Here is a 24,746-nt window from a genome sequence, read left to right as displayed (position 1 = left end):
CTCGTTTGGCCCCTGCCGAAAGCTGTGAAGAATAAAATCCATCTATAAAAGCCCCGTCGATTACCTGGTGTTCAGTGCGTTAGCCCGGCATGTCACTAAAGATCTTTACATCGATATCGGTTTGATCAGGACCCTCGGGCCCGCCCGCGCCTACCATCGAGAAGTATTTCTTTGCTCTTGGAACTCGCAAACATTGAGACATCTCATATATCACCTAGCCCATCATCTCCGGCGACGCGTGCCCACCAACCACGCCTTGCGCATTCTCCGCATGGAAGCCAAGGGCGCGTTTCTTCTCGGCAAACTCGCGTTCCATCTTGTACGCCAGGGGACTGTCGCTGGCCAGGAGAATGTCCAGATCTTCCAGGTGACGATTGGCCGTTTCGACGTAGAAGAACCACACGGGGATGATTTGGAGGAAATTCATGATCGCGAACATGATGAAGACCCACCACCCGACGGCGCTGATGACGTACGGGATGACTTCGTTGATGACGGCGCCCCAGATGGCGAACGACACCATGGACAGCGAGACACCCTTTGCGCGTGTGGCCAGGGGAAAGATCTCGGTGGGATAGACCCAGCTGTACGAGAGGTGTGTTAGCAGTTGGCCGAACGAGTTACACCAAAGTCTGTGATAGACAATAACAGGAACGCAATGAGGAACTGGAGTGAGGGAGAGACCAACCAGCATGTGATCCAGGTGCTGCCGAATCCGCAGGTATACAAGAAGACAAACGCCACCACGGCGGCGCCGTAGGCTCTTTTCTTGGTTAACTCGGTATCGGGGGTGTTGATGGCCTCTCTCGCGAGAGGGCCGGCAATGAGCAGTGAAGAGCCCATGACAACCAGCCCGATCAGCATCAGCTTTCGTCTCCCGGCCCGCTCGACAAAGTACATGCCGATCGGGACGCTGAATGTGTAGGAGATGAAGTTGAAGCCGGCCAGCATGGCAGGCAAGTTGCCAGTAACTAGAGCGACACCACGGTGAATCAGCTCAAACTTCTTCTCCTTCTCCTTCTCTACCCCATCAAAAGCTGACAAACGAGACAAGGATCAGTGGAGGAGAACTCACATCCACTGAGGCCGAAGATGATGGGTCCATACGCCGCAATGGCATCGGGACCACAGAGCTTCTCCATCGCCTGGATACCCATGGCCAGCGCGACACGACGGCGGGTATGCAGCGCATCCTTTTTCCATATCATGGAGAGAAAGCCGTGAGCCGAGGACGTCGCCTCGATGCGAATGGCTTCTCGAATCTCGGCGAGTTCCTGCTCAATCGCCTGCTCGGAAGGCGTGAGGCGACAGCGGAAAAGTATCTCGCGAGCCTCGTCGAAACGACCCGTCTTTGCAAGGTGGCGGGGTGTCTCTGGCAAAAAGTTGGCTGCAAGGAGGATGAAGATCAGAAAGACCATCTGGAAGCCTTGGGGAAACCGCCAGGCGAACTGGAGAGACCGGGTCTTGAGCGCGGCGTATTCCATCCAATATGTCCTGGTCCAATGTTAGTTGTGGACAGCCTTGAGAGATGGCCATGTCTGTATATGTGCCCGCTCAAGGCAGGCAGGCAGGCAGGTAGGCAGGAAGGTAGGTAGGTAGGTAGGTCAGTGGTCAAGCTTACATGGTCGCCCCTCCCACGCACATGGTAAACTGCACCGAGACATATGCGCCCCGTAGATTGTAGTCTGCGAGTTCCGAGGTCCAGATTGGGGCTATGGTGTTGAGGTGGCCGCAACCTATGCCGCTGATGATACGCGCGCAGACCATCCAGGAGAAGTTCTGAGCGGACGCCAAAAGACAGGCACCCACTATCCCCCAGACGCACCCCAGCTGTATGGATTTGAGTCGTCCAATCTTGTCGGCGTAGCTACCGGCCAGAATTCCACCTGAATGCAAAAATGCATCCCACGTCAGCCGGCACTTCTGAGGAAAACGAGGCAAAAAAGGGCATGGTTGGTGGAAATATATACCTATGAGGAAACCCAGGAACCAGAAGCTCACGATGCCTCCAACGCGCGCGGCATCACGGTCCGTGCCTCCAGCAGAGTCCATGTGTTGGAGATAGTCCGGGTTGATGTTGACCAGGCTCATGACAGCGGCGTCGTAGCCAAAGAACAGGAGACACGTCCCGGCGAGGCCAAGGATGCACGAAACCATGGGCATACCCGACAGTTTCAAGCATCTCGACCTCGAGTAGCCTCCAGGGATGTATTTTGCCCAGGTGGGTTCGGCTGCAAGAAATATCACACGCACGCGAAAGTCAGCCATTTCTCCTAATCACCAAAGACCGAAAAAGAAGCTCTTGACGGTACCCTCTATGTATTGCTCCGTGACGACCACGTTGGGCTGAACCTCCCAGTTCTCGTATTCCACCTTGTCATCGCCCATGGCTGTGAGGGGAGATGAGACAGATCCCTTTAACGTTCAAACAATAAAGACTGTAAGTGAGGCAAGAAGGGTACGATGCTGTAATAGATGGTGAAAGACCCAAGACATTTGGATAACGACCATGACGACGGTATAATATAGCCAGACTGAAGGCCCCCACAGAACCCATTCCACAGAATTCTGGGGTATAGATGCCAACGGAGGAAGATATCGCGGGGGGAGAAGGCTGGCCGCGGAGTGCCCACATGTCCGGTGGACAACTTTCGCCGAAAACGGAACGGACCTAAACGTGGATTGGCTCAAGGCGCTTCTATTGGTGCCCGTGAGGAAGAGTCAGACGAAGGTAATCTTGTTGCCTCTAACATGGCGCGTGGAGATTGTCTTTTCCAAGACAGCATGGCTGGGGTAGAAAAGGAAGACCAGCATTTCGGCGAAAGAAGAGGAGACCGGATTGCTCGATGGTGCTGGTCTTGGTGCGAGGCAAGGACAGTAGTCGTACACACGACATGTAAACTAGTCGTCAGCTATTCAATTCGTACTGTGTCTTCGTAACGCGAGAAACAAAGACGTCCACTTGTAACCTAGGGTACAAGCGCTTATTCAGATTTCCCAACGCGAATCCCACAAAAGTAGAGGGCGGATGTCAAACGAGGAAGAAGCGACCATGGAGATCCCCAAGGAGTGTTGGGCAGGAGTTGTCGTGCGTAGACGGCTGTACATCGAAGACATAGAGACCTCAACTTACAAACGTCGAGCAGAAAAACGAAGGACCGGACTTCTTCGTGGCAGTTGAGAAAGTTCCAGTGCCTTGCATCGGTTGGACTATACATCCCGGCCATGACTGCTGATGGACCAGTTGCTGATGGAATGATGTTGACAGGGCCTTCGGAAGTTCTCATCAAGCTCAATGTAACCGGATTGTGCTTGACCGATGTGCATTTTATGATGAATGATTGGACATTTCCAAAAATGTCGGAGATGGGTCTCTCTTGTGCCGGCCACGAAGGTGCTGGAGTAATTGTCAAGATCGGCGACAGCGTCAAGAGTTGCAAAGTCGGCCAACGAGCGGCATATGGTCCGATCCATAGCACATGCGGCTTGTGCGACTCGTGCAAATCTGGAAGAGAGACATACTGCCCGCAAGCAGTCTATACGGGGGGGACAGTGGACGGTACGTACGTCCAATGACTTGTCCTCCGGTGTGAAGAGGCTGTGGATTGATTTCTCGCAGGAACTTACAAGCAGTATTGTGCCGTCCCAGAAGGGTTTGTCCATGTTCGTTGCAGAGCAAATCTCTCAAGGAAACTGAAAGAATAGACACTGATACAACATCATGGCCCTAGCTCATTCCCGAGGTATCTGTGACCAGGACTGATATCTAATGTTCTCCAGCTGAAGCAATGACCAGGGAGTTTCTGACTACGTGGCAGGGTCTGCCATGTGCTCTGCAGGTACCATGTATGCTTCGCTGAAAGAATCTGGACTTGGAGCCGGTGACTGGGCCGTATTTCCTGGCGGAGGCGGTGGAACAGGCATCCAGGGTGTACAGCTGGCTTGCGCCATGGGTATACGGCCTGTGGTGGTCGATACTGGCGAAAGTCGTCGATCGCTTTCGCTCAGCCTTGGTGCTGAGTATTTTGTCGATTTTATGACCGAGGCAGACCCGGTCAAAAAGGTCTTGGAAGTCACCAATGGAGGTGCTCACGGCGTGTTTGTCAGTGGTAAGTGTGCCTACTCGAAGCTGAGATATCTGATTCGTGGTTGGATCTGATTTGAGCTATTAGCTGTACAGGCTTATCCCGTATCGCTGGGCTATCTTGGTTCACGTATCGGTGGAGTGGTAATGTGGTATGTCAAAACAACACCTTGAATCTTCGGGTTGATGAGAAGCATGGATGAATTGAGTGAGTGAGAAACAGCGTCGGACTCCCGCCCAAGGGTCGATATCACATTGATGCGGATCCTACCCAGCTTTGCTTGAAGAACCAGTCAATCAAGGGCACCCTGTCGAGCAGCCGGAAGGATATAGCTGCCACACTGGACTTTGCGAAACGAGGTAAGACACTGATGCTGGTGACAGATGGAGTAATGGATATTTAATGTTGGTTGCAGGAAAGATCCACCTGGAGCCTGTCGTGGTTGGAGTGAACAAGTTCAATGAAGCCGTGCAAAGGTTGAAAAAGGGACAAGTTGCAGGGTGAGTTCTATACGGCACAGGCCTGTACAACGGGTTGCTGATGACTGTAGGCGCATAGTGGTGGACTTTGACCTTCCATAGACAAGAAATGTAATGAAAAAGCAGGCTGTTGTTGAGACGGTGGCATGATACTGTATGTCGAGGAGGTGCAATGCGGCTTCACGGTGTAAACGTTAGTATATTGAATGTCACATTGACGGACTGGTCATTCACCACCATGCGCCTACCAGTCATATCTTCGCCGAAATTACTCAACCAAGGGCAAAGAACAAAGCTATGGCTGTTATAAAATCTGATCTCGTTCCACTCTTCAGCAGGGTATATTCCTTTACCAACTATCCAGGCCTCCTGTTCCCCCTCTTGACGCCTAAAATGCTACCTACCCAATCATCTCATCCGCCAAAACCAACGAATCTGCGTACAATTTGCTCCAGATACGCGGCCTGCATGAGCGAGCGCAGATTCTCCCAACTACCAGAGTTTGTCCACGACGGCGTCATCTACAACGCACAGCCGCCGATGACCAGCCAGGATTATGGCAGAATGATCGATGGAATTGTCGGGAAGTTCGAGAATTTTCGCCTTGATCTAGAGATGTTAGTTGTGGATGACAACTGCTCGACTGACCTGGATGGCATGGTCTCAGCGAGATTCAGACTGAGCCACGATTCTCAGAACAAGAAGTTGGGGCAAGATCGCGTGGTGTTTTACGAGCACGTCTTCTTTCGGTTTCAGGGGGGAAAGATTGCGGAGATATGGCCATTGATCGCCTGGCCAGAGAAATGATCCCATACACGGGATATGACTGGTCGGCAAGGCTCGCAAGGCTGAACTATTGTATAGACGTTGCACATGTCGCAAAACCTTGCCATCTCCAAACCCCTTCCTTGTAGTTCTCTGTAAATCAAATGCTCCTCCTCTACCCCAGGTCAACTTTCACTTGGACACCTTACGACACAGCAAATCTCGCATGGCTATTTTCCGACGATCCAGCCCTGATAGTCCTTCTCCAGCGTCTCATACAGCATCTGCATATATGACGGGAGCCCCCCTGCCCAGCTGAGTGGCTGCACCTTTTTGCCTGGGATGTTTGCACCAGTCCACCAGCTGTGTGAAATGTCAGTGAAGGCCACCTTTGGAGCGGCAGAGATACTTATCTTGCCCCGAGGGAGCAGAGTTGCTTCCCACCGCTCACGAATCTTCTCGGTCCAGCTTTCTGCTGCTTCCTCGGTGGGTTCCAGTGTTTCTATGCCTTCGTCGAGCATTTTCTGGACCAGCTTTGCGAACCATTGGCCTTGAAATTGAATACAGGTCGGACCGTTTCTGGGAAAGACATGCTGTTAGGCTCAAGGACCGCCAGTACAAAGAGAAACACCTACGAGAATGTTGATGGTGCTTGTGGCCCAAACAGGAAGAACAGGTTGGGAAACCTCGGGATCGCGACCCCCATGGAAGTTTTGACTCCGTCACTCCAGTATTGTTTCAGGGTCTTTCTATCAATCCCTTGGATGTCGATGTCCATAAAGCCACCCGTCAAGCCGTCGAAGCCGGTTGCGAGAACAATTATGTCCACATCGACTTGCCCCGCGGTAGTACGAATCCCCGTTGCGTTGACTTCCTGGATAGGGAACTCGTTCACGTCGACGATGTCGACATTTGGCTGGCTGAGAACCTCAAAGTAGTCTTGTTCCAGCGACGGACGCTTTGCACCGAAAGGATGCGGTGGGACCTCTGGCGCCAGCAGACGGGCTTTCTGGGGATCCTTGATCCGTTTGAGGACCATGCGGCGCCAGAAGTCGTAGGCAGCGTCGTTGGCTCTCTGGTCCAAGGTCAGGTCGTCGTAACCGGCGACCCAAAACTTGAAGCCACCGTCCTGTATGAGGCGATTCCAATACGCTTCCCGCTCTTCACTGGTATCATCGAAGGTCTTGCGGCCATTCGATTCGTACGGCACACCAGCAGAGGTCTTTTCGCACGCTTTGAAGGCCGCCTCGTACAGGCCACTGTCTTTCTTTCTCTGCTCTTCCACCGGATCCAGACGACGCTGCTGCATCGGTAGACTGATGATATCTCAGAAGGCGTTCGACTTCGGATACGAGGCAACTCACCAGAAATTAGGGGTGCGTTGATACACCGTGAGATGCTTGCAGACTTTACCGGCTTCTTGAATCACCTGGATCCCACTGGCACCAGTCCCGATGACGGCGATGCGTTTGTCTTTGAGGGCGACATCGTGGTCTGGCCAATGAGCCGTGTGGAACATCTCACCTTGAAAGTCGGCCGAGCCTTTGAGATACGGTTTGTACCTGTGCTCCGTTCAGTCATTCCACAGAAAGATTGCATGGTGTCACGACGCACTTACTCCTTGGCCGCAAAGCCCACATTCGTAAACAGCCATTTGCATCGCGTCGTTGTTCCGTCAGAACAGCCTACCACCCAGCGCCGACTCTCGGGATCCCAGTGTGCGTAAGTGACGTTTTTGTGATACTCGATATCTTTCCGAAGGTCCCATTTTCTCTCCACATGCTGAAAGTACTTTTGTAATTCACGGTACCCAGGGAACCGTTCAGAAAAGGTAAAATCCTCCCAAATCTCCCGATCGAAGAATTGATATGCCGGCGAGTCGCTGTCGACGCGAGCACCGGGGTCTTGAAAGGCGTGAGCTTCTTACCCAGCCATGAGGAATGAATCACCTACATCGATTCCAATGCCTGCAACGATCGTCAGTCAGGCTGCCCAACGCTTTTCACAGTCGAAATACGAACCAGACGCCTCCAGAGCCTGACCCGCGTTCAAATATCTTGGCTCGCAGTCCCAATTTGCGCAGCTTCGGAAGCATTGTGTAGCCTCCGAAGCCGGCACCGATAAGTAGAGCATCATACTCGCGGCACTCTCCTATGGAACCCATGTCCTGCGGGAATATCGTCTGGTGGGGGAGAGCAACCTGCGGAGCGAGTGATGCTGTTGAAGAAAGGCGCAGCACTGGGATGAAGGTATGTGACGAACGAGCTGGAAGGAGTTGTTGAGCAGGCGAATCTAACCATTTGCTCACAAGACCCGATATATGCTATCGAGACATGCATGGGGTTGATAAAAACTTCCCCAGCAACTGGAGGGATCATAGCGGCGCCTCGAGTCTGAACCTTTGCCGAAAGGTTTTCGGCGACAGGGGTATTTTGCCTTGTCCCATCTCAAGGCCATCAATGATATGTCAAATCGTGTGTTTCGTGCACGGCCGAGTGGTCTGACGCGTCTAGATCACCGGTCAATGCATTTCGGCGAAAGGGGACTTGGTGCCTTGATAGTACGGATCCCTAAAGCGGGTAAAAACACCATCGTGGGCTCCACTCCTGCACTCACTTGCGACTCCAGCAGAATCACAGGCTGGCTTCCGCAGTGGAGCTGGCGAGAAAAAGTCATTCCGCCGGCAAGGCTGTATGTACATGGCAGTGGCATGATCGCACTGACCTCGGCCTTCACCACAGCCTGAGGGGATTTGATTTATTCCCAGGACCTGATGCCACTTCCGCTTGTGATGCACTCCCAACAGCATCTGGTTCATTTTACCACATGACAATGGCATACCATAGCGAGACCAACGGCGTTACAGCCAGTGCGACCAAGAGCGCGCCCGATGGAACCAGCAACAGCGCTGGTGTCACGTCTGACGGGGTCCCTGAACCGACTGCCCATGCCGGCGACTCCCAAAGTCTGAAAGATGCGAGCACAGTACTGAACCCTCTGCCAGCATACACGCCCAGAAAGCTCCGTGTCGTCACGATTGGTGCTGGCTATTCGGGCCTCACGCTGGCCCACAAGTTTCAGCACCAACACCCCGACCTCCCCGATATGATCGACCACACGATCTACGAAGCGAGGTCCGAGCTGGGCGGCACTTGGCTGGTAAACACCTACCCGGGCGTTGTCTGCGATGTTCCCTCGCACATCTATGTACGTTCCGCAGCGTTATCACGAGCGGATTGCTTGATTGCTGACCGGCGGAGGCTTTTCCGTTTGACCCCAACCCCAGCTGGACTCGGTTCTTCTCAACTGGCCCTGAAATTTGGGAATACATGAAGAAGACGGCTCAGAAATGGAATCTCGAACGGGACGTCAAGTACAATCATCGCGTCACGGGTGCGTATTGGCAAGAAGATCGCGGTCAGTGGCAGGTGACGGTCGAGCATAACGGCGCTGTTATACAGGAATATGCGGACATTTTAATATCAGCGCAAGGTTTCCTAAAGTCAGATGTTTTTCCCGAGAAATGATCCTCCAAGCTCTGAAGTAGCTGACTTGTGCGCCACAGCAACTGGAAGTGGCCGTCGATTCCTGGACTGTCGCAATTTACAGGCAAGAAGGTCCATTCGGCCAACTGGGACCACGAATACGACTACAGCAACAAAAGAATTGCCGTGATAGGCAACGGTTCATCCGGAATCCAGATTCTGCCCCAATTGGCCAAGCTATCTGGAACAAAGGTGACGAGTTTCCAACGCGGGCCTACGTGGGTAGTCAGTACCATGAACCCGGCGTCCCTGCTGGGTAAGGACGACCCTGCGTATAACCCGGCGTACACCGACGAAGAGAAGCAAGAGTTTTTGAACAACCCCAAGAAACATCATGAATATCGCAAGAAGATAATCCACAGCATCAACGACAGTTTCAAAATGGTATGGCAAATTCAGCCCCCGAGCAAAATGTCCTTGGGAAAAATTACCAAGCTGACAAAGGACACCCGCAGTTTTTGAAAGGTTCGGAGCTCAATCGGCAGATCTATGAGCTGGCTCGTACACAGATGACGAGCAAATTACAAAACGACCCGAGACTGTGCGAGCTACTGATTCCGAAGTGGGAGCTGGGCTGTCGGAGGATCACACCGGGCGAAGGCTATCTCGAATCCTTCTTGCGCGACAACGTGGAGCTCACTCAAAGCCCCATCACGCACATCGATGCCGACAGCGTCGTCACCGCCGACGGGAAGACGTACAAGGTGGATGTCGGTAAGGGTTTACACATTCCGAGACACCCTTGCTTGAGAGGTCCCGGCAAAGGCTAACCCAGTGCCCGATCCAGTTGTTTGTGCCACGGGGTTCGACGTCTCCTACCGTCCTCAGTACCCCATCGTTGGTCGCGACTCGGTGAACCTCGCAGACAAATGGGCCGAGGAGCCTTCGTCCTACCTCTCACTCGCGTCGGCCGACATGCCCAACTACTTCATGTTCACGGGGCCGAACGCGCTGATCGGCCATGGCTCTCTGATGGAGAGTCTCGGCTGGAGTGCCGAGTACATGATCAAGTGGATGCGGAAGATCGCCACGGAGGACATCAAAGCCGTCGTGCCCAAGCAGAGTGCCGTGGACGAGTTTATTCTCTATTCGGACCAGATCCATAAGACGTTGACCTGGACCGGGGCCTGTCGCAGCTGGTACAAGAACAACACCGTCGACGGCCGCGTGACGGCCACCTTTGCCGGCAGCGCGTTGGTCTTCAAGCGGCTCATCCAGGACCTGCGTCCCGAAGACTTTGAGATTGTGACTAGAGACAAGAACCGCTTTCGATTCTTGGGCAACGGGTTCTTGGAGTATGAGTTGCAAAGTGGAAACGACCTGGCTTGGTACGTAGAAAGGTAGTGAGTAGAAAATGGGGAGAGTTGGGAAAATACAAGACTATTGGTATCATGACAGCTTTTTAAAATCTCTCACGCAATGAACGAATATATGATGTAGGTACTTATGTAGGTAGTTGATGGCATCCTCTCTTAGTATGTCCCTCGCACAGACACTCAGTCATTTCCGAGTATGTTCGGCCACATGCCTCAAGTCTCTATACCGAGTGGTGGCTAGCTGGGATGGTTCGAAGCAATCAAAACTTCTCCCTCGCAGGCCTCATGTCTAACTCGTGGACCCACAAGTCGCAGCTCTGGCGCATACACTCCAGGTACAATCTGCCCACGCTTTCCGCGCGGATCCTTTCTCCTAGAGCGACTTTGGCCTCTTTGGCTTTCGCGTCATCTCCCTCCGCGCCGACAGATGCATCGACATCGACGATACCGCCATTGGCAATCGCGTGAACCACATGAACACCCTTGGCGGAATACTCCCTGGCCAGACTCTGGGCCAGCATCCTCACGCCCGCTCGTCCGGCCCCGTACGCGGCGTAGCCGGGATTGGTTCTCAAAGCGCCCAAGGTTCCAGTGAAGATCAAGGTTCCCTTTTTGATCATTTCCTCACCTCCACTTGCTGAACTCTTCTCGACATCCGCTGGGTACTGTGCGAGCATCCATTTGAGACTCAGCTGGCTGAAAACCATGGCCCCGGTGACGTAGGTCTGCAAGCTACCGCCAAAACGCTGGGCGGATTCCTCCTCGAAGGGCGTCTTGTGCGAGTGTTTGATGCTCCAGATGGCCAATTTCAACTTCACGTCCTGGCCCAGCGATTCAGACCACTTCTTGATCTCCTCAAACACATTACTCAGGCTCTGCTCGGTAGTGTCGGTTCTGAACGCCTTGAGCACCCCGCCGTCGGACTCGCGCGACAGGCGCTCGGCGAGCTGGACATCGCCACTGCGCGAGAGCAGGGCGACAGCGAGGTTTCCTTGGGATGGCCGGGCGAGGACACGGGCAATACCCGAACCGGTTGTGGGCCCAGCGCCGAGGAGGATGGCGACACCCGTGGGAGGCATTGTCTTTGTTATCTGTGTTGGCAGAAATTTCGGCACGGGCAAAAAAGGACTTGTTAAGAGAATCAATCAAATTTGAACGAAATGTTGACTAAGTCATACGCAAAGACGTCAACCATTTTCTGCCATTCGCTGAGATGTTGGAGAAGGAAAAAAGGGCCCGAGACTCTGAAGGTTGAGAATGCGGAGAAGTCGGGAAATGGCCTTCCGCATTAGGAAGTAGTACCTGCCGCTTTTCGCACTGTGAGCAGTTACGGCAAGTGGAGCCGTTGACGGAGTTAAGCGAGTCACGTAAGAGAGTCCGGGCAGCAAGGCACATGCAAGGCCACGATACTTTCAGTGACTTGATGGAGGAACATGGCGAATCCTACCAGTCCCAAGGACCTATCAGAATACACGGAGTATAGTACTCGGCGATGGAAAGCGAGGCAGATGGTCGGACCTGGCTGCGCATGTGGAATACCTACAACATAGACTGATGGAAGAAGTGGACATGTGGTTCGCGACCTTTACACTCATCAGGGTAGAAATTGTCCCATTTCCCAGCCAATAAGGCTCAAGCCTTAAAGGACTTCGTCTTGTGATTCTAGTGCCCTTTGTCCTCTCAGGAGCCTGTTCAGATTCCGGGGAAGCTCTTCTCATCGCAGACAAGCATTAGCCACAGCACCCAACCTAATGCTGAGCCTGGGATTTTCGAGAACTGTCTTGCTTTTGTGGCAGTTTTGCCACGGAGATCCGGTCTCTGTTCTATGTTACAAACGATAGTGCACTACTGAGCGCTCAGTGACCCAAGTAGTGATCGATGGAAGGACAGATATGTACAGTAGATCAAGGGGCATCAAATAGTGACAGACGCACAGAGGTAATTCACCTTACAATAGGCCCTGTTGGACGCTACTGATGATACAATTCTCATCATCAGTCATCGTCGTCCGAGTCGTCCGAGTCATCCGCGTTGTCGTCCCTACCGCCACCCTGGTTGTTGTTACCGGAAGCTGCGGCTCCGCTGCCGATATTAGTTCCTGTAGCAGGGACGCCAGCACCAGCACCAGCACCAGTACTAGCAGCTACCCCAAAGAAATCATCATCATCATCGTCGTCGTCATCGTCGTCATCACCGCTGCCGCCTTCGTCCCCACTTCCCTCGCCGTCAAATATATTGGTTTGGGCTGGAACCGCGTTCCCCGAGTCTGCCACCGGCAACCCAGCCGTCGCTGCCACGCCTTCGAATGCCGCTGTCCTAGCGTCGCCCAACCTCGCTGTAAATGGTCCAAAGCCACGCTCATGAAATCCCAAGAACGCCGCAGGGTTTCCGGGGTCGCGCACCGCTCGCTCAGACAAGGCCCAGCCCATGACGGCGTTGGCAACGGTGGCCTCCGGCCCCAGGCCGAGGCTGCTGTTCAGGCACTCCTCGCAGAGGAAGGTGTATGTGAGCTGCGTGTTGCTGACGGAGACGGCATTGGCGATGGGCCGCACAGCGAAGTTGCCACGCACTTCGGCCGGGTTGTCCTCGTCTATGGCCTGGCGGAACGACGCCATGACGCCGCCTGCGCCATCCGGCCACACGGCCAGAATGAAGTTGCCTTCCATCTCGCCTGTGAGGCCGAAGGCGCCCCAGCCAGCGCCACCCACTAGCGGAAAGGAGAGCTGTCCGATGAAGGACGTTGTTGTCGTTGCGGCGGTGGATAATGCCATGGAGAAGGCGAATTGTGTCCGTGCTCCGAAGAAACGTTGCATTGGCAGTGCCGTCAGAGGATCGGTGAATGGCTCACTAGCTTGAGCTACTGACGAGGTCGGCTCATCATCGTCTTGGGCGCCGGCACCCGATGTGAGTGTCAGGAGGGCGAGGAGGAGGCGATGTGGGTTGAGGGCGTGGCGGCGTTGGCGTTGCAGTGGGGTTCCAAAACTGAACAGCATTGTTATTTAAATAGTCAGGAAAAAGCGAACTGGAAAGAGCAAAGGAATGTAAGTTGAATATAACAGGAATAACTCAATGGCCAGCCTGTGAGTACCCGGGTTGATAGACTAGGAAAGTCAGTGAGGCTTCAGTCCCCTCTCGTTGGTGAAGTGGTTCCCTTTCTAACAGGAATCAGCATCCTCTGGGGGTACTTATTGTCCAGCCGTCGACGATGCCGTTGTTTACAACACCATCGAAGAGGCGAGGCTACATGGTAGCAAGTTTCGTGCTGCGGCATCATCAAATGGGCTTTCAGCCTCGCTTTCCAATACTCCGTGGGGAACGGCAGATAGGGGTTGTCATGTCAAACGACACCAGGCCCTCGGGTCGTGGACGTGAAAGTTACTTGCACATCTGGAGAGGGCCATATTGGCTGTGTGCGTGCAGAATTGACGTACACCTGTTTCATGGGGGATAAGCCAGCCGCCTCTTGCTCGCTAAGAGGAAGAAAGGTACCAAGTGATACAAGCTATCAATATAAGTCTTGACGGTAGCTTTAGCCTAGCAAGCTCGCTTGCTTATATCCTCGCGCTTCCAACCAGGTTCTAGATCATACTGATTACGAAGGAATAAGGAGATAGCGTCACCTTTGATGGGGTTCATGGGGTTCTTAGGGCGGCTATACAGACGTTCAGACCAAGATGAGACGGATAGAGTCGCGAACAGTCGCAAGCGGCTTGGCTCGACGACGCTTTGGAGAAAACGCCACGACGTGCGCCACGTAACCACCTCGACGCATTCGCGTCTTGCACCTGATGAATGGTGTGGTAGCGATCCTGCCAATGTAATGCTATCCAGATCAGCTTTGCAGATGTCCAGAGGTACTGTGAGAGCTGCGACGAATACCGGGTTCGAACTAACGTCTCCAAAAACATATTGTGACTGGCCTAGACACCGCACGTTGGCATGGTTGTTCACTGCTAAGTTCCGATTATCGCAAGTACTGGCGAGGGCATTGAGCCACGTGGAGCTTCGTCTTCAATTGCCCTGCCAAGCAGTATACGATTAGAAGTGAAAGCCAAGTGCGAGTCGAATTTGCTTGCGTCACTCATTCCGCGACGACGTTTGTGCTTGGCGGCGGGGTGGAATGTCTTGGCATTAACTTGATCTTGCCTCTTTCGGACACAGCCTGGCGACAAGTCCGCGTAGAGACCTTTGCGTAGAGGAGGCGGCGCTAGGTTATGAAAGTAACTCCTGTGTTGACGGATGATTTCTATGCACAAGTCTAGCTAGCTACTAGGAGGAGGTATGTATCCTCTAGAGTAACTTGACACGTCTTTGAAATTGCTCTTGTGATAGCGGGTGTCATGTAGGATCCACCAGATGAGTGTTCATCTCTCACTCCGAGGGACCCGTTGCCCGTGATGAACGTCTGTAGAGGACTCACTATATAGAGTCCAGCCGCTTTGCAAAATCTTGTCAAGAAACGTGTTGATACAGCACATCGTTTTCCGAGTCTGTTATATTCTTTTGAGCTGCTGGCCCAGCCTTCCTTTCTTTCGTGTCACACTCTTTCCACACTGCTTGTCTCGTCATTTGTCTTGGAGCTGTCCTCTACTCCTACACTGCTGTCATCATGTTATTTCTTTCATTGATATTCCTGTCTCAGTTCTTGAGTCTGCTTGCTGCTCCGATGCCGTTGGCTGGACCTGCGGTATTGGTGCAAGCTAAGCGGGCTGCTGTGTCCAATCTCCGCCTACCCGATGCCCTTCCCGCGCCTCCAGCTATCAAAAGACGTCACTTGGATGAGCGCAGAAGCAGAGCAATGACTGCAGTCAGTTCGACGAGGGCTCCTTCAGCTGCCACTGCTACCTCCTGTCCCGCGCCAGGAACTGCGCCAGTCAACGCTGCCGCGGGAGGAGAAACAGCCGAAAAAATCAATATCAATGGCACATTTGGTCAGGCTGTAGCCTTACAGGGTGGTGATATTCAGACAGACGTCCTCTATCCACCATCGGTAAGCGAAGGATGTCCACATCCTACCAAGTCATCTTCGCGTTCACTAAGTCATGACCAGGCAATCGGAAGCCTCGAAATTGAGTTCAAAAACCGAGACGGTAGAACCCTCAACGTGAGGGAGAACAAGACCCCGGCTCCGCCTCCGACAGGCTTCGTCGCCCTTGAACCTTCTTCTTTTATCGTGAATTTGGCCGGAGGAACTCAGGGTCTCACTCTACAAAAGGTTGACTACATCTTCAACGTCGCAAGTAAGGCTTCACTGCAACAAGCTCTTCTCCCAAATACTAACTATTCCGACAGATCCTGCGGTTGTGGCGGCAAACATTGCCCAAGCTCAAGTTGGCAAACTCTCGGCCGATGGCTGCCAGTTCGTGATAGACACTGCTCTGGGCGAGCTAGAATTTGAAGCTGAGGAAAATGAGCTGTCGTTGACTGTCGCCGACATGAATGGAGAGTGGGGAATATTTGTGTCACAAGCGGCTGTTGCGTCGCAAGCAGCGGCGGAAGAGACACCAGGAGAGGAAGTGAACGTGAATGGTACTTTCGAAACTGCGATCGCCGTCCCTGGTGGCAACGTCAAGACCGATATCTTGTTCCCTGAGAGTGTAAGTTCTTGCCTTCCGTATCTCCCTCGCACAGCACAGCACACTCTCCCATTTATCAACACAACAGACACGACTAACAGTGTTCCTCACACCTCAGGCCGCCGGAGCTCTGGAAGTGGAGTACAACGGCACGAATGCCAACGCCATCACCGTGACGCAGAATGCGAATCCAGCCAGTCCACCCGCCGGGTTTCTCTTTGTCGACCGCACCACCTTCCAGGTCGCTACCGATACCGCCACTAATCCAGCCACCGATATTGTCAAAGTTGATTACATTTATAGCGAGCAAGTCAAAAGGCTTGTTGACGTCAACCAAGGTGTCATTGGAAAATTGGATCCCGCGACCAATACCTTTATCACTTCTGGCCTCGGTGAATTTGAAGTCGAGTTGGACGAAAATGAGTGGACGTTGACGGTCGAGGACCTCAACGGGGAGTGGGCGATCTTGATTCCGCAGGCTGCGCTGCTGGGGTAGGACGCGGAGCTACTCATGGCAAGGTGTTCGCTCGGGGGGGTTCTCAATGATGGGGACAAAGTCAGACCAGGTGTCAGCCTAGATGCAGCGACACGAACGATTGCGATGGATAGAGCTCTGTCTAGTTGTATTGTTGGTGGAGCGCAGCCGTCACTAGTCACACCACCTGTACCGTCATTCCTTTCTAGAGACGACAGTCAGCCTCTCTGACCACATGACTACCTTGACAGAAGAGCACAGTGTTGTTCATGACGACCGACACCTCTCACTACAGGCACTATGCGATAGAGCCAATAGTTCTATGCTCCAGCAGCTCTTAAACTTGCAGCGTCCTGCAGCTAGCGAACCGAGGTTGCTTGGATATAGTTACACCTCGGAGGTTCTTGTAGATGTCGAGGAAATGGAGCATGTTCAGCGCATTGGATTTTTCACCTGCAGAAGGGAGCAGGTGTAAACAATTCTGGCAACCAAAGGCCCACCCTTTCGGTGATTCTAAAGAGCTACTACGTATCAGGACTCGGGAAGAGGGGTTTTAGACACCCAAACGTTGTCTGCCGAAGCAATCGGGAATTAGAAAGAAAGCTTTGTCCAAATTCCACCGCATTGAGTACATACGGTATGTCCCGAGCAAAACAAAGAAATGAGTGGCAAGTGAGTTGGAAATTCCTCCTTCAAATTAACGAGCGACTTCCTCCGAAATGCGGTGAGCCTATGAAATTTCATCGTCCTCGACAAAAATCGACCCCTAGATATGATACGATAAAGTGCTTGCAGGACAGAGACCTAGTCAGTGTCGCTGGCAGTGTGGTCAGTATGAATATCCTCGCCGTCAGTTGGGCTATCGTTGTCGGTGGTATCGTCATCGCGTTTCTTGTTGTTGGCGGTGCGTCTAGTACGATTTGCGCGTCTTGCCTTTTTGACGGCCACGGCTCGCTTGCGATGTTTCTAGAAGAGACTCAAGTTAATATCAACGGGGCTCTAGCGAACGTGGAGGTGTTTAGGGATATACCTTGTCATCATCGCTATCACTGTCATTGTCAGTGTCGATTCCGTCACTATGCTCACTGTCCTTGCATATCGTTAGAACTGGTGACAAAATCGTACTTCGTAAAAGGGGCCAGATCTCACTGTATCATCCGGACGTCTCTTGTCTTTCCTTGCAAAAGAGGATGAGCTGGATCTCCGCGCTGACCGCTTGCGAACCGCTCGCGTAAGCTTTCCTTTTCGGCGCTACAATGCCCAGTTAGGATCGGTGCAGCTTAGGGGAGAAGAAAGATCCAATGTAAGTACTCACCTCGTCATCTGTGTCGCTTCCGAGATCGTCTGTGACTTCCCCATCGGTGGTATCCTTGGACGATGTTAGCAATCCTCCACAATGTAATGCGAGATGAGGCCACAGCTCTTCAAGAGTGACATACCGGATCATCCCTGATATCGAGGGACTGTCCCACCCCCCTGGCATAATGAGTCGCTCTCAACGCATCAACATTCGTGTCGCGAGTCGCCAGGTGTTTGGAAGAGTCGACTGGTGCTGGCGCCGTTGGTAGGGCAAGAACGGCACCAGCCAACAGGGTTGTCATGACCACAGCAGATGCTTTCATGTTTGCTTTTTTGGATGTAGGGAAAGTCTTTCTGTTGAGACTCTGCTTCTTGCTTTTGATAAAGAATTGTGCTTTTCAGAGGGACGAGTTTGGCTTGATGTGAGTGACTGTGCCCAACCTGCCGGGAGAGACATCTTTTATATAGACTGAGTTGTGACTTGGATACTTTTAAGTTGAATTCTAGTGTAGGATCATCGAACACAAGGCCAGAGAAAGTAACGATTTGCCAAATCCCTTCTTCGCCAATACTCCAAGACTTCGTTGGCAAGAGCGGTGGCAGTGCTGCTGCGAGTTCTCCATCATTCGTTGTCATATCCCCTCCAATCCGATCCAATCACTGTCGCGTGATCACCTTGAATTGACTTTCTCTGTTCAGAATCGAATTGGCCATTGAACACGTCAAGAGGGTACGTTTGGACGTATACCTTGCGCAGCCCAAGACCAAGCTCAAGTGTATTGCGCAACAGCAAAGGACTATACATGGACTGTTGATGCTATTTTAGGGGTCATTGAGTCTACAGTATACGTATAATTGCTGAGCCACGGCTCAGAAAGCCAGGTCCCGCAAGTCCAAGATGTCCACTATAGGTGGTACTTTGTCTGTTCTTCGAAGTCTGTGCATGTATTGTCTTTCTTTCTTCACCAATGACCCATGGAGCAGTCCTCCAAGTTCTGGTCGCCTTCACCAAGACAGTCTTTCTGCCCGAAGGCCACTATGGGGCCGGACACGAGATGTCCATAGCGACGAGTTCGATGATTTTCCAAGGACAGGCGCAGCCTGGTGAGGCTGTGATTCGAATGGAGACAGTTGCGTTCGTCACTCCTGGGCCGATTTTTGGCGTGTGCCTCATGTCACTTGTGCAATTCACCTTTAATCACAGATATCCTGATGCTGCTTGGGATATTGAGCCCTCCACCTCTCTGGCTTTGGCCGGATATCGTGTGACACGAGGATCAGAAGCAACGGCTCTAGGTTCAGCATCATCACACTCATGCGCAGTCGAGCATTTGACTGTCCATATGTCGCCTTTTCCCCCGAGTGAATCACGATACAGGTATTTGGCCCCCATTGCTGCTTTCCTCAGCTGCAAAATCGCAAAGCAATCATACCTGCGGATCGGATTGAAAAGTTTTCATGCCCGACGTGTGCCAATGCTTGACAAAACCGCCCTCACCCTCGCCGCGGTGTTCCGAAACGCACAGCGGGACTTGCCGCAAACAGGAAAAACTGTGTGGGGATCTTTCTATATTTCCTAAAAGCTCCTGGATAGTGCACATAGAATGAGGGGGCTCGGAGTTTGTGCAGTGCCCAGGTTCATCAAAAGAGACGGATCTAAGAATAGCTTCAAGCATGCAAAGTGCTATAGAGGCAAAATGGCAGTCAAGGTACTCCGTGCATGAGATAAGAAGAATGACCCATGAATTTGATCCAGGTTCCATGGCAAGCTCCACGTCCTCTACCAACTTTTCCTTTGTAGCTGACGAGTCAGTCTAGCATGCCTAGCGACCAAGAGCTTGATTCAGTCCACCACAAGACAGCACAAGACCACACAGCCACGCTTGTTGTGGGTCATCAAGCATTTGTGTCTTGGAATTTACTGGCTATCCCATCCCGAAATACATTTGCAACTCAGCCATCAGTGAGGACCAGAATGCACTGAATTATTGTTGTGATTATCGTTGAAATAATGCCTCAGGACTCCCTTTTACGTCTTGTCTGTGCAGGTGTGCACTTGACGTGGAGTTGTTTTACTCGTGATTCAAACCAAAACTATTCATTCTGAAAAGGCAAGAGGGCTTTCTCATGTACCGAGGAATATGCCCTGGTCGAGCATCCCCATCCCCGTGCTTCTTCTCTGGGTCATCTGGCTGCGTCAAAGTCAAGGCCAGGCTCAGTCGCTTCAGTTTTCCAATGTTCCCGAGTCAATCAACGAAGGTGCAGAAATCTTCATATCTTGGACGGGCGGAGATGGAATGACGGTACGTTCTGGCTTGTTCAACTTATTTCCATTGCAAATCATCGGAATGCGACTTCTCAACCGTTTTTAGCCTATCGCCGTGGATTTGGTCCAAGATGGGAGGGTCATTGATGATGTCTTTAACGACGATTGTAAGTTAACAAATCTCCGCTCCTGCTCATGCACTAGTAACTGCTTCAAGCCGACTTACATGTTTTTGGTTCACGCAGCTGATGATGACGACGGCATTGTTCAACAATTCGAGTGGGATGTCGACATCGGTGACAATGATGGGGGATATTACAGCTTGCGCCTGATTCAAGGGACTCAGACCGTCGACTCGGCCCCGATAAATATCATCGACGAGTCGGGACGAAGTGCTACGACCCCTCTTCCTAGTGCGACGACTTCGCAAGGTGGTTCTAGTTCGACTGCGTCGCCATATATTACCACATCTGCTGGCGGTACAACTGGTACTGGAAACCCTGTATCAACTTACAATACATCGACTACCACGGCGGGCACGACAGGCACGACAGACACGACAAGGTCCGCTGGCGGTTCTGGCGCCGCTGCTACTACCGCAACGTCTCAACCGGGCAACTTGACGGATCCTTCTTTGCTCGGTAGCGGTGGCGGTGGTAGCGGCTCTGGTCTAAGTGGTGGCGCCATCGCTGGACTCGTCATCGGCGTTCTCGCAGCGCTGGGTCTAGCAGGCCTGGCGATCTGGTTCCTGCGACGACGCAAGCGTACACATACTCGTACGCGTCAAGGATCGAATTCCTTGGTCCCGTCCAACCACGAAAAGGGCCTTGGAGATGGCAAGGATGCGACTTATGTAACGCCAGCCACGGTCGCTGGTACTGGAACTGGAGCTCCAGTAGGGACAAACACGGCGACGACATTACCAAGTAAAATTTACGAGAGGGCCGAGCTGGACGGCCAGCCCAAGCCGGTGCACGAATTGCCGACAGTGGAGGAAGGAGACGCGCCCAGGTACAGCGAGCTTGACAGTCCCGAGGCTAAAGCAGCAGGTTGGTGCTCTAACTCCAAATCTGATAGAAGTAGAGACTCAGTGTGACTTTATATTGGAACATAGTGAATTCTGCTGGATCCTAGGGACCTTATCTGACTGGTTATGTACTATCGAATAATTATTGGAGCCTCCGACTAAAGCCCCCAAGGGTTTAGCGTGGCCTTCATTACATAATCTTAGTGACCCTACGTGCCACGCGTCCCACCACCCAGTGGTGACAGAATTCCGTCCCCAGTGAGGCAGGAAATCCGGTAAGAATACCCTAATAATAGTGGGGACAGAATTTTGTCACCCATTGGGTGCGTGCCTACCTACAGAGGTACTTGCCTACTCGGTACACCTCCAGCTATCTCGCCAACCCTCCGAGGAAATGTACCATCGAGGTGAAACCCCCTTTCCACAAACCTATCCAGCTGATTACAAGTGATTTGCAAATACACAGACCACCCCGAAACCAGTCAATGCACAATGCCGAGGCGTCAGGATGTGCGAGTAAGGCTGTGAAGCGCAAGGCAACGATCAGAAATAAGGCTGAATGTGAACCGCCTTATCATGATGGATTGCATGCATGCATGTGGACCGCGGCTGAAAAAGAGGGGAAAGTTGTACAAGTATTTCCCTCCTCTCAGCCGCACCAGTTGGGAGGAGGCCAGTCTTTTTCTTTTTTCTGTTGTGAACTCGTCGTTGATGGTCCTCCTCTTGTCCTTTCCATTAAAGAAAGACTGAGCCTCGTGCGGCTTAGATTCCACTACCACAACAAATCGTGGAATATTGGCTCGGTATAGTGAGAAACGTCACAGACACGCAAGGCTGAGTAAGGCTGGAGTACAGTTTTATCCTTGTGCCTTGTCGAATTCTACTACAAGACGAAAGCCGCAGTCTCCAACATGACCAGAGAAGAATCCCCGGGACCATCGGCTACCATCGCTGATCCGGAAAGTAATCGAGAGACGAGCCCGTGTCGTGACTGCGGCACTGCGCATCACCCTGTCCGCCTCATTATCTGCGCAGATGGCACTTGGTTGACTCCAGACGGAGCAATTGGGGCCCCCCAAGGTAACGCTACAAACATCAGTCGGCTATGGATGATGGCAGCTGTGGGAGAAGTCAAGGACTCAACCGGGAAGACCTGGTCGCAGCAACGACACCCGATTGTCGACGGTATAGGTGCCGTCGATGGCCCCATCGAGCGCCTCGTCTCTGGAGTGACCGGGAAAGGGAGAAGCGGCTACGAGTCCAAAATCAAAGAGATCTACAAGCGATGCTGCAAGTTGTGCCCATCCCAGGATGAAATCTTTCTCTTCGGCTCAAGCCGAGGCGCTTTCGTCGTCCGTGCCGTTGCTGGTCTACTGCACCACCTGGGAGCGTTGCGTGCCCATGACCCTGACTTTGACGACGTTTTCCACAAGTCCCTACAACTTTATCACGCCGCAAAGACGAGTGACGACCTGTTGCGGAACTCTGTGTTTGCACATCGATCACACCACACCCGACCCAGTCCCTCAATCAAGTTTCTCGGCTTGTTTGACACAGTCAAGGCCCTGGATGACGAAGGTCTCAATGACATGGGTCTTCTGAGAACGACTTTGCACGCGCGGCATGCGCTTGCTCTGTTTGAGCGCAGGAATGCGTATCGGCCTACCCGGTTCCCGTCCACAGATCTAGACGATTTGGATGGCTCACGAAGTCTTCAGGAGGCCTGGTTCGTCGGCACACATGGCAATCTTTGTGGGGGATGCGAGGAAGACGGCTTGGCTCTGTGGCCGCTGCAGTGGATCGTCAGCGAGGCCGAGAAGTACGGATTCAAAGCTGGGTTTCAACGGCTGGAAGGGTCAAATGTCACGGATCCATCACACCTCATCTTCCCACGCGGTGTCCCAATGAGGGAGATCCGGTACAAGAACGGGATAAAATCATCTGTGGCAGATTTGACAAGTGCAATGAAAAGGCCTGGACTCAACGCCAGTCTTGACTTTGGAATCGACATCCCGGGAAAGGACGACCGACTCATATTCAAAGACGGAGTGCTAGTTGGCTATCTTCCAAACAGTAAGTATACCAATGTCCTCTTACCCGGACTGGAAGCGTGGGTGCACGGTATTCACCTGTGTGATGATTGACTTAGGCCCTCACGGTGTCTTCATTCACCCCTCTGTGTATTATCTTGACCACAAGAACCCTGGAGTGGTTCAGCTGGTCAACGGGTGGACTTTCGAAAAGGAACTGCGAGACACAGAACGATTGATCATTCGCGAACACCGAGCGCTGTGGAACATACATGACGAGATCCACGGTGCAATGGCCCCAGATATACCTCGAGTCTTGGTGGCAGGGCATACGCATGCTGGAAAATCTGCACTGATAAACAAAGTTGTTGGCCGAATAGCAGTGAGTAAGACCTTACCAGTCGCACTGGCTGCACTCCATGGGTCCTCATGTTGACTCTGACGGTGGCCTAGACAGTTCCGGAGCACGGTGCAAGGATGGGACGAAGTCGAATACGAGAGGCTATCACCGGTGGCAACCCTCCATTGTCATTACACGATGCTAGAGGGTTTCAGACTGGTACCGACAATGAAGTACGCGATGTCGAGAGCTTTGTGTCCGAATGTGGGCAGAAGCCTGGCCTACAAGACCAGCTCCATTGTATATGGTGAGTTGCCGGAGCAAAGAATGCCACTGTTTTCGCTTTTGACATGGTTACAAGGTATTGTACTTCAACGGACAACCCCAGAATTCAAGGAAGCGATACAAGGTTCTTCAGGACGAACCTTGGACGAATCCCTCTGGTTCACGTCTTTACCATGAGTGATAAGCTGCTCTCCGACGTTGAGACGGCGGTGTTTGACGAGAACAGAAATAGATTGATCGACGAGGGTCACCAGGAACTCAACGAGATCTACCGATGGGGAGACCTACCCGACGCCTTGAGACAGAACCTGCGGCCGCTCGTCTCTACGAGATATACCCAGAGAACAGAGTCAATGGCCGCGGAGTGGAGACAACGATTTCCAAGAATCGGGTCCACCATCTTTGTGAGTGTCACAGCAAGTACGTTTCCCTTCTAGACAGGCATTCAATCTTCTGGATCTCGTCGCTGATAGGATTCAGGCGGTACACAGTCGATCAGGACTTTGATTACTGCCTCATATGCCCAATTGACCAGCGAGATCGTTGCCGACATACATCGATCGGCGCAGAAGCGATTCGTCCAGGATCGGCACAAACGAGCCATCCAAGCCGCCGTACGAGAATTTGGTCGACATCGACCCAACTTCCAGTTCTTTGGCTCGAAAGACAAGAAGTCGCAACTCCTGTCAAAGGCCATTCGTGCCATTGCCACGTTATACGATTACACCGAGCCTGATCCCGTTGCCCTTGATTCCATCATCAGCAACGCGCTGAAGGTGCCCAAGCCGGTCAAAAATGACTCGGGCAGTCTCCTCGGAATCTTCGGCGGCTCCTTCATGAGCGCGACGATCTTCGGAGCGGCCCTCAGTGACACAGCAATGGCCGCAGGAACCGCCATGTCATTAGCTCCTGTGTTGTGGCTCGCTGGAGGTGCTCACGTCGCCGTCACCGTTGCGGTTCGAACGTACCTCGTGTCCATTGAGATGATCGCCATCTGTCTGGAAGTGCTCCTGATCCTGGACCGCGCCTTCTGGTACGACGGCGGCATCATAAAGGAGCGTTACATCGAGGGGGCCTGTATGCACTACCTGCGGAAGCGGCCCGAGGTCCAGAAAGCCGTTTGGGACGAGTTCGGGTTTCCCGGCACGGTACCAACCAAGGAAGCAGCAGAGAAGGCATTGACGACGCTTTTGAAGAGGTTCAAATACAAGAAGCAGACCTGAAGAAAGGTTGAGTCGCCCGGCAAGAGATAAGTTAG

The 24,746-nt window shown here is 52.6% G+C and overlaps 9 protein-coding genes across 9 annotated transcripts; 4 read left to right on the top strand and 5 right to left on the bottom strand.

Moving 5' to 3' along the window:
• Positions 1 to 214: 214 nt before the first annotated feature.
• On the bottom strand, positions 215 to 2,388 carry AYO21_02699 (hypothetical protein; the record flags this gene model as incomplete). The annotated part of the gene is made up of 6 exons (XM_022652676.1): positions 215 to 584; positions 689 to 1,037; positions 1,076 to 1,494; positions 1,622 to 1,886; positions 1,971 to 2,231; positions 2,289 to 2,388. The coding sequence occupies 6 exons, from the start codon at positions 2,386 to 2,388 to the stop codon at positions 215 to 217; spliced, it is 1,764 nt and encodes a 587-aa protein (XP_022515032.1).
• Positions 2,389 to 3,357: 969 nt separating this feature from the next.
• AYO21_02698 (ATP-dependent protease La) lies at positions 3,358 to 5,371 on the top strand (the record flags this gene model as incomplete). The annotated part of the gene is made up of 7 exons (XM_022652675.1): positions 3,358 to 3,559; positions 3,620 to 3,663; positions 3,797 to 4,109; positions 4,173 to 4,236; positions 4,308 to 4,444; positions 4,501 to 4,585; positions 5,020 to 5,371. The coding sequence occupies 7 exons, from the start codon at positions 3,358 to 3,360 to the stop codon at positions 5,369 to 5,371; spliced, it is 1,197 nt and encodes a 398-aa protein (XP_022515031.1).
• Positions 5,372 to 5,559: 188 nt separating this feature from the next.
• Positions 5,560 to 7,493, bottom strand: AYO21_02697 (hypothetical protein; the record flags this gene model as incomplete). Its single annotated transcript, XM_022652674.1, has 6 exons — positions 5,560 to 5,908; positions 5,965 to 6,645; positions 6,694 to 6,891; positions 6,948 to 7,233; positions 7,283 to 7,296; positions 7,351 to 7,493. 6 exons carry the CDS (start codon positions 7,491 to 7,493, stop codon positions 5,560 to 5,562), a joined length of 1,671 nt encoding a protein of 556 aa, XP_022515030.1.
• A 668-nt stretch (positions 7,494 to 8,161) lies between these two features.
• On the top strand, positions 8,162 to 10,297 carry AYO21_02696 (hypothetical protein; the record flags this gene model as incomplete). The annotated part of the gene is made up of 6 exons (XM_022652673.1): positions 8,162 to 8,536; positions 8,590 to 8,831; positions 8,895 to 9,258; positions 9,330 to 9,588; positions 9,650 to 10,202; positions 10,273 to 10,297. The coding sequence occupies 6 exons, from the start codon at positions 8,162 to 8,164 to the stop codon at positions 10,295 to 10,297; spliced, it is 1,818 nt and encodes a 605-aa protein (XP_022515029.1).
• A 153-nt stretch (positions 10,298 to 10,450) lies between these two features.
• AYO21_02695 (hypothetical protein) lies at positions 10,451 to 11,269 on the bottom strand (the record flags this gene model as incomplete). Its single annotated transcript, XM_022652672.1, has 1 exon — positions 10,451 to 11,269. One exon carries the CDS (start codon positions 11,267 to 11,269, stop codon positions 10,451 to 10,453), a length of 819 nt encoding a protein of 272 aa, XP_022515028.1.
• A 915-nt stretch (positions 11,270 to 12,184) lies between these two features.
• Positions 12,185 to 13,183, bottom strand: AYO21_02694 (hypothetical protein; the record flags this gene model as incomplete). Its single annotated transcript, XM_022652671.1, has 1 exon — positions 12,185 to 13,183. The coding sequence occupies one exon, from the start codon at positions 13,181 to 13,183 to the stop codon at positions 12,185 to 12,187; it is 999 nt and encodes a 332-aa protein (XP_022515027.1).
• Positions 13,184 to 14,799: 1,616 nt separating this feature from the next.
• On the top strand, positions 14,800 to 16,262 carry AYO21_02693 (hypothetical protein; the record flags this gene model as incomplete). Its single annotated transcript, XM_022652670.1, has 4 exons — positions 14,800 to 15,180; positions 15,241 to 15,430; positions 15,483 to 15,787; positions 15,855 to 16,262. The coding sequence occupies 4 exons, from the start codon at positions 14,800 to 14,802 to the stop codon at positions 16,260 to 16,262; spliced, it is 1,284 nt and encodes a 427-aa protein (XP_022515026.1).
• A 783-nt stretch (positions 16,263 to 17,045) lies between these two features.
• AYO21_02692 (hypothetical protein) lies at positions 17,046 to 17,863 on the bottom strand (the record flags this gene model as incomplete). Its single annotated transcript, XM_022652669.1, has 5 exons — positions 17,046 to 17,207; positions 17,272 to 17,331; positions 17,391 to 17,492; positions 17,557 to 17,610; positions 17,681 to 17,863. The coding sequence occupies 5 exons, from the start codon at positions 17,861 to 17,863 to the stop codon at positions 17,046 to 17,048; spliced, it is 561 nt and encodes a 186-aa protein (XP_022515025.1).
• A 1,818-nt stretch (positions 17,864 to 19,681) lies between these two features.
• Positions 19,682 to 24,711, top strand: AYO21_02691 (Sensor protein GacS; the record flags this gene model as incomplete). Its single annotated transcript, XM_022652668.1, has 8 exons — positions 19,682 to 19,843; positions 19,913 to 19,973; positions 20,052 to 20,855; positions 21,731 to 22,906; positions 22,983 to 23,245; positions 23,317 to 23,510; positions 23,622 to 23,892; positions 23,962 to 24,711. The coding sequence occupies 8 exons, from the start codon at positions 19,682 to 19,684 to the stop codon at positions 24,709 to 24,711; spliced, it is 3,681 nt and encodes a 1,226-aa protein (XP_022515024.1).
• Positions 24,712 to 24,746: the final 35 nt, after the last annotated feature.

The sequence above is a fragment of the Fonsecaea monophora genome, assembly GCF_001642475.1.
Source record: "Fonsecaea monophora strain CBS 269.37 chromosome Unknown Scaff12, whole genome shotgun sequence".
Lineage (NCBI taxonomy): Eukaryota > Fungi > Ascomycota > Eurotiomycetes > Chaetothyriales > Herpotrichiellaceae > Fonsecaea > Fonsecaea monophora.
The sequence above is the reverse complement of the archived record's forward strand: the minus strand, read 5'-3'. Positions and strand labels throughout refer to the sequence as shown.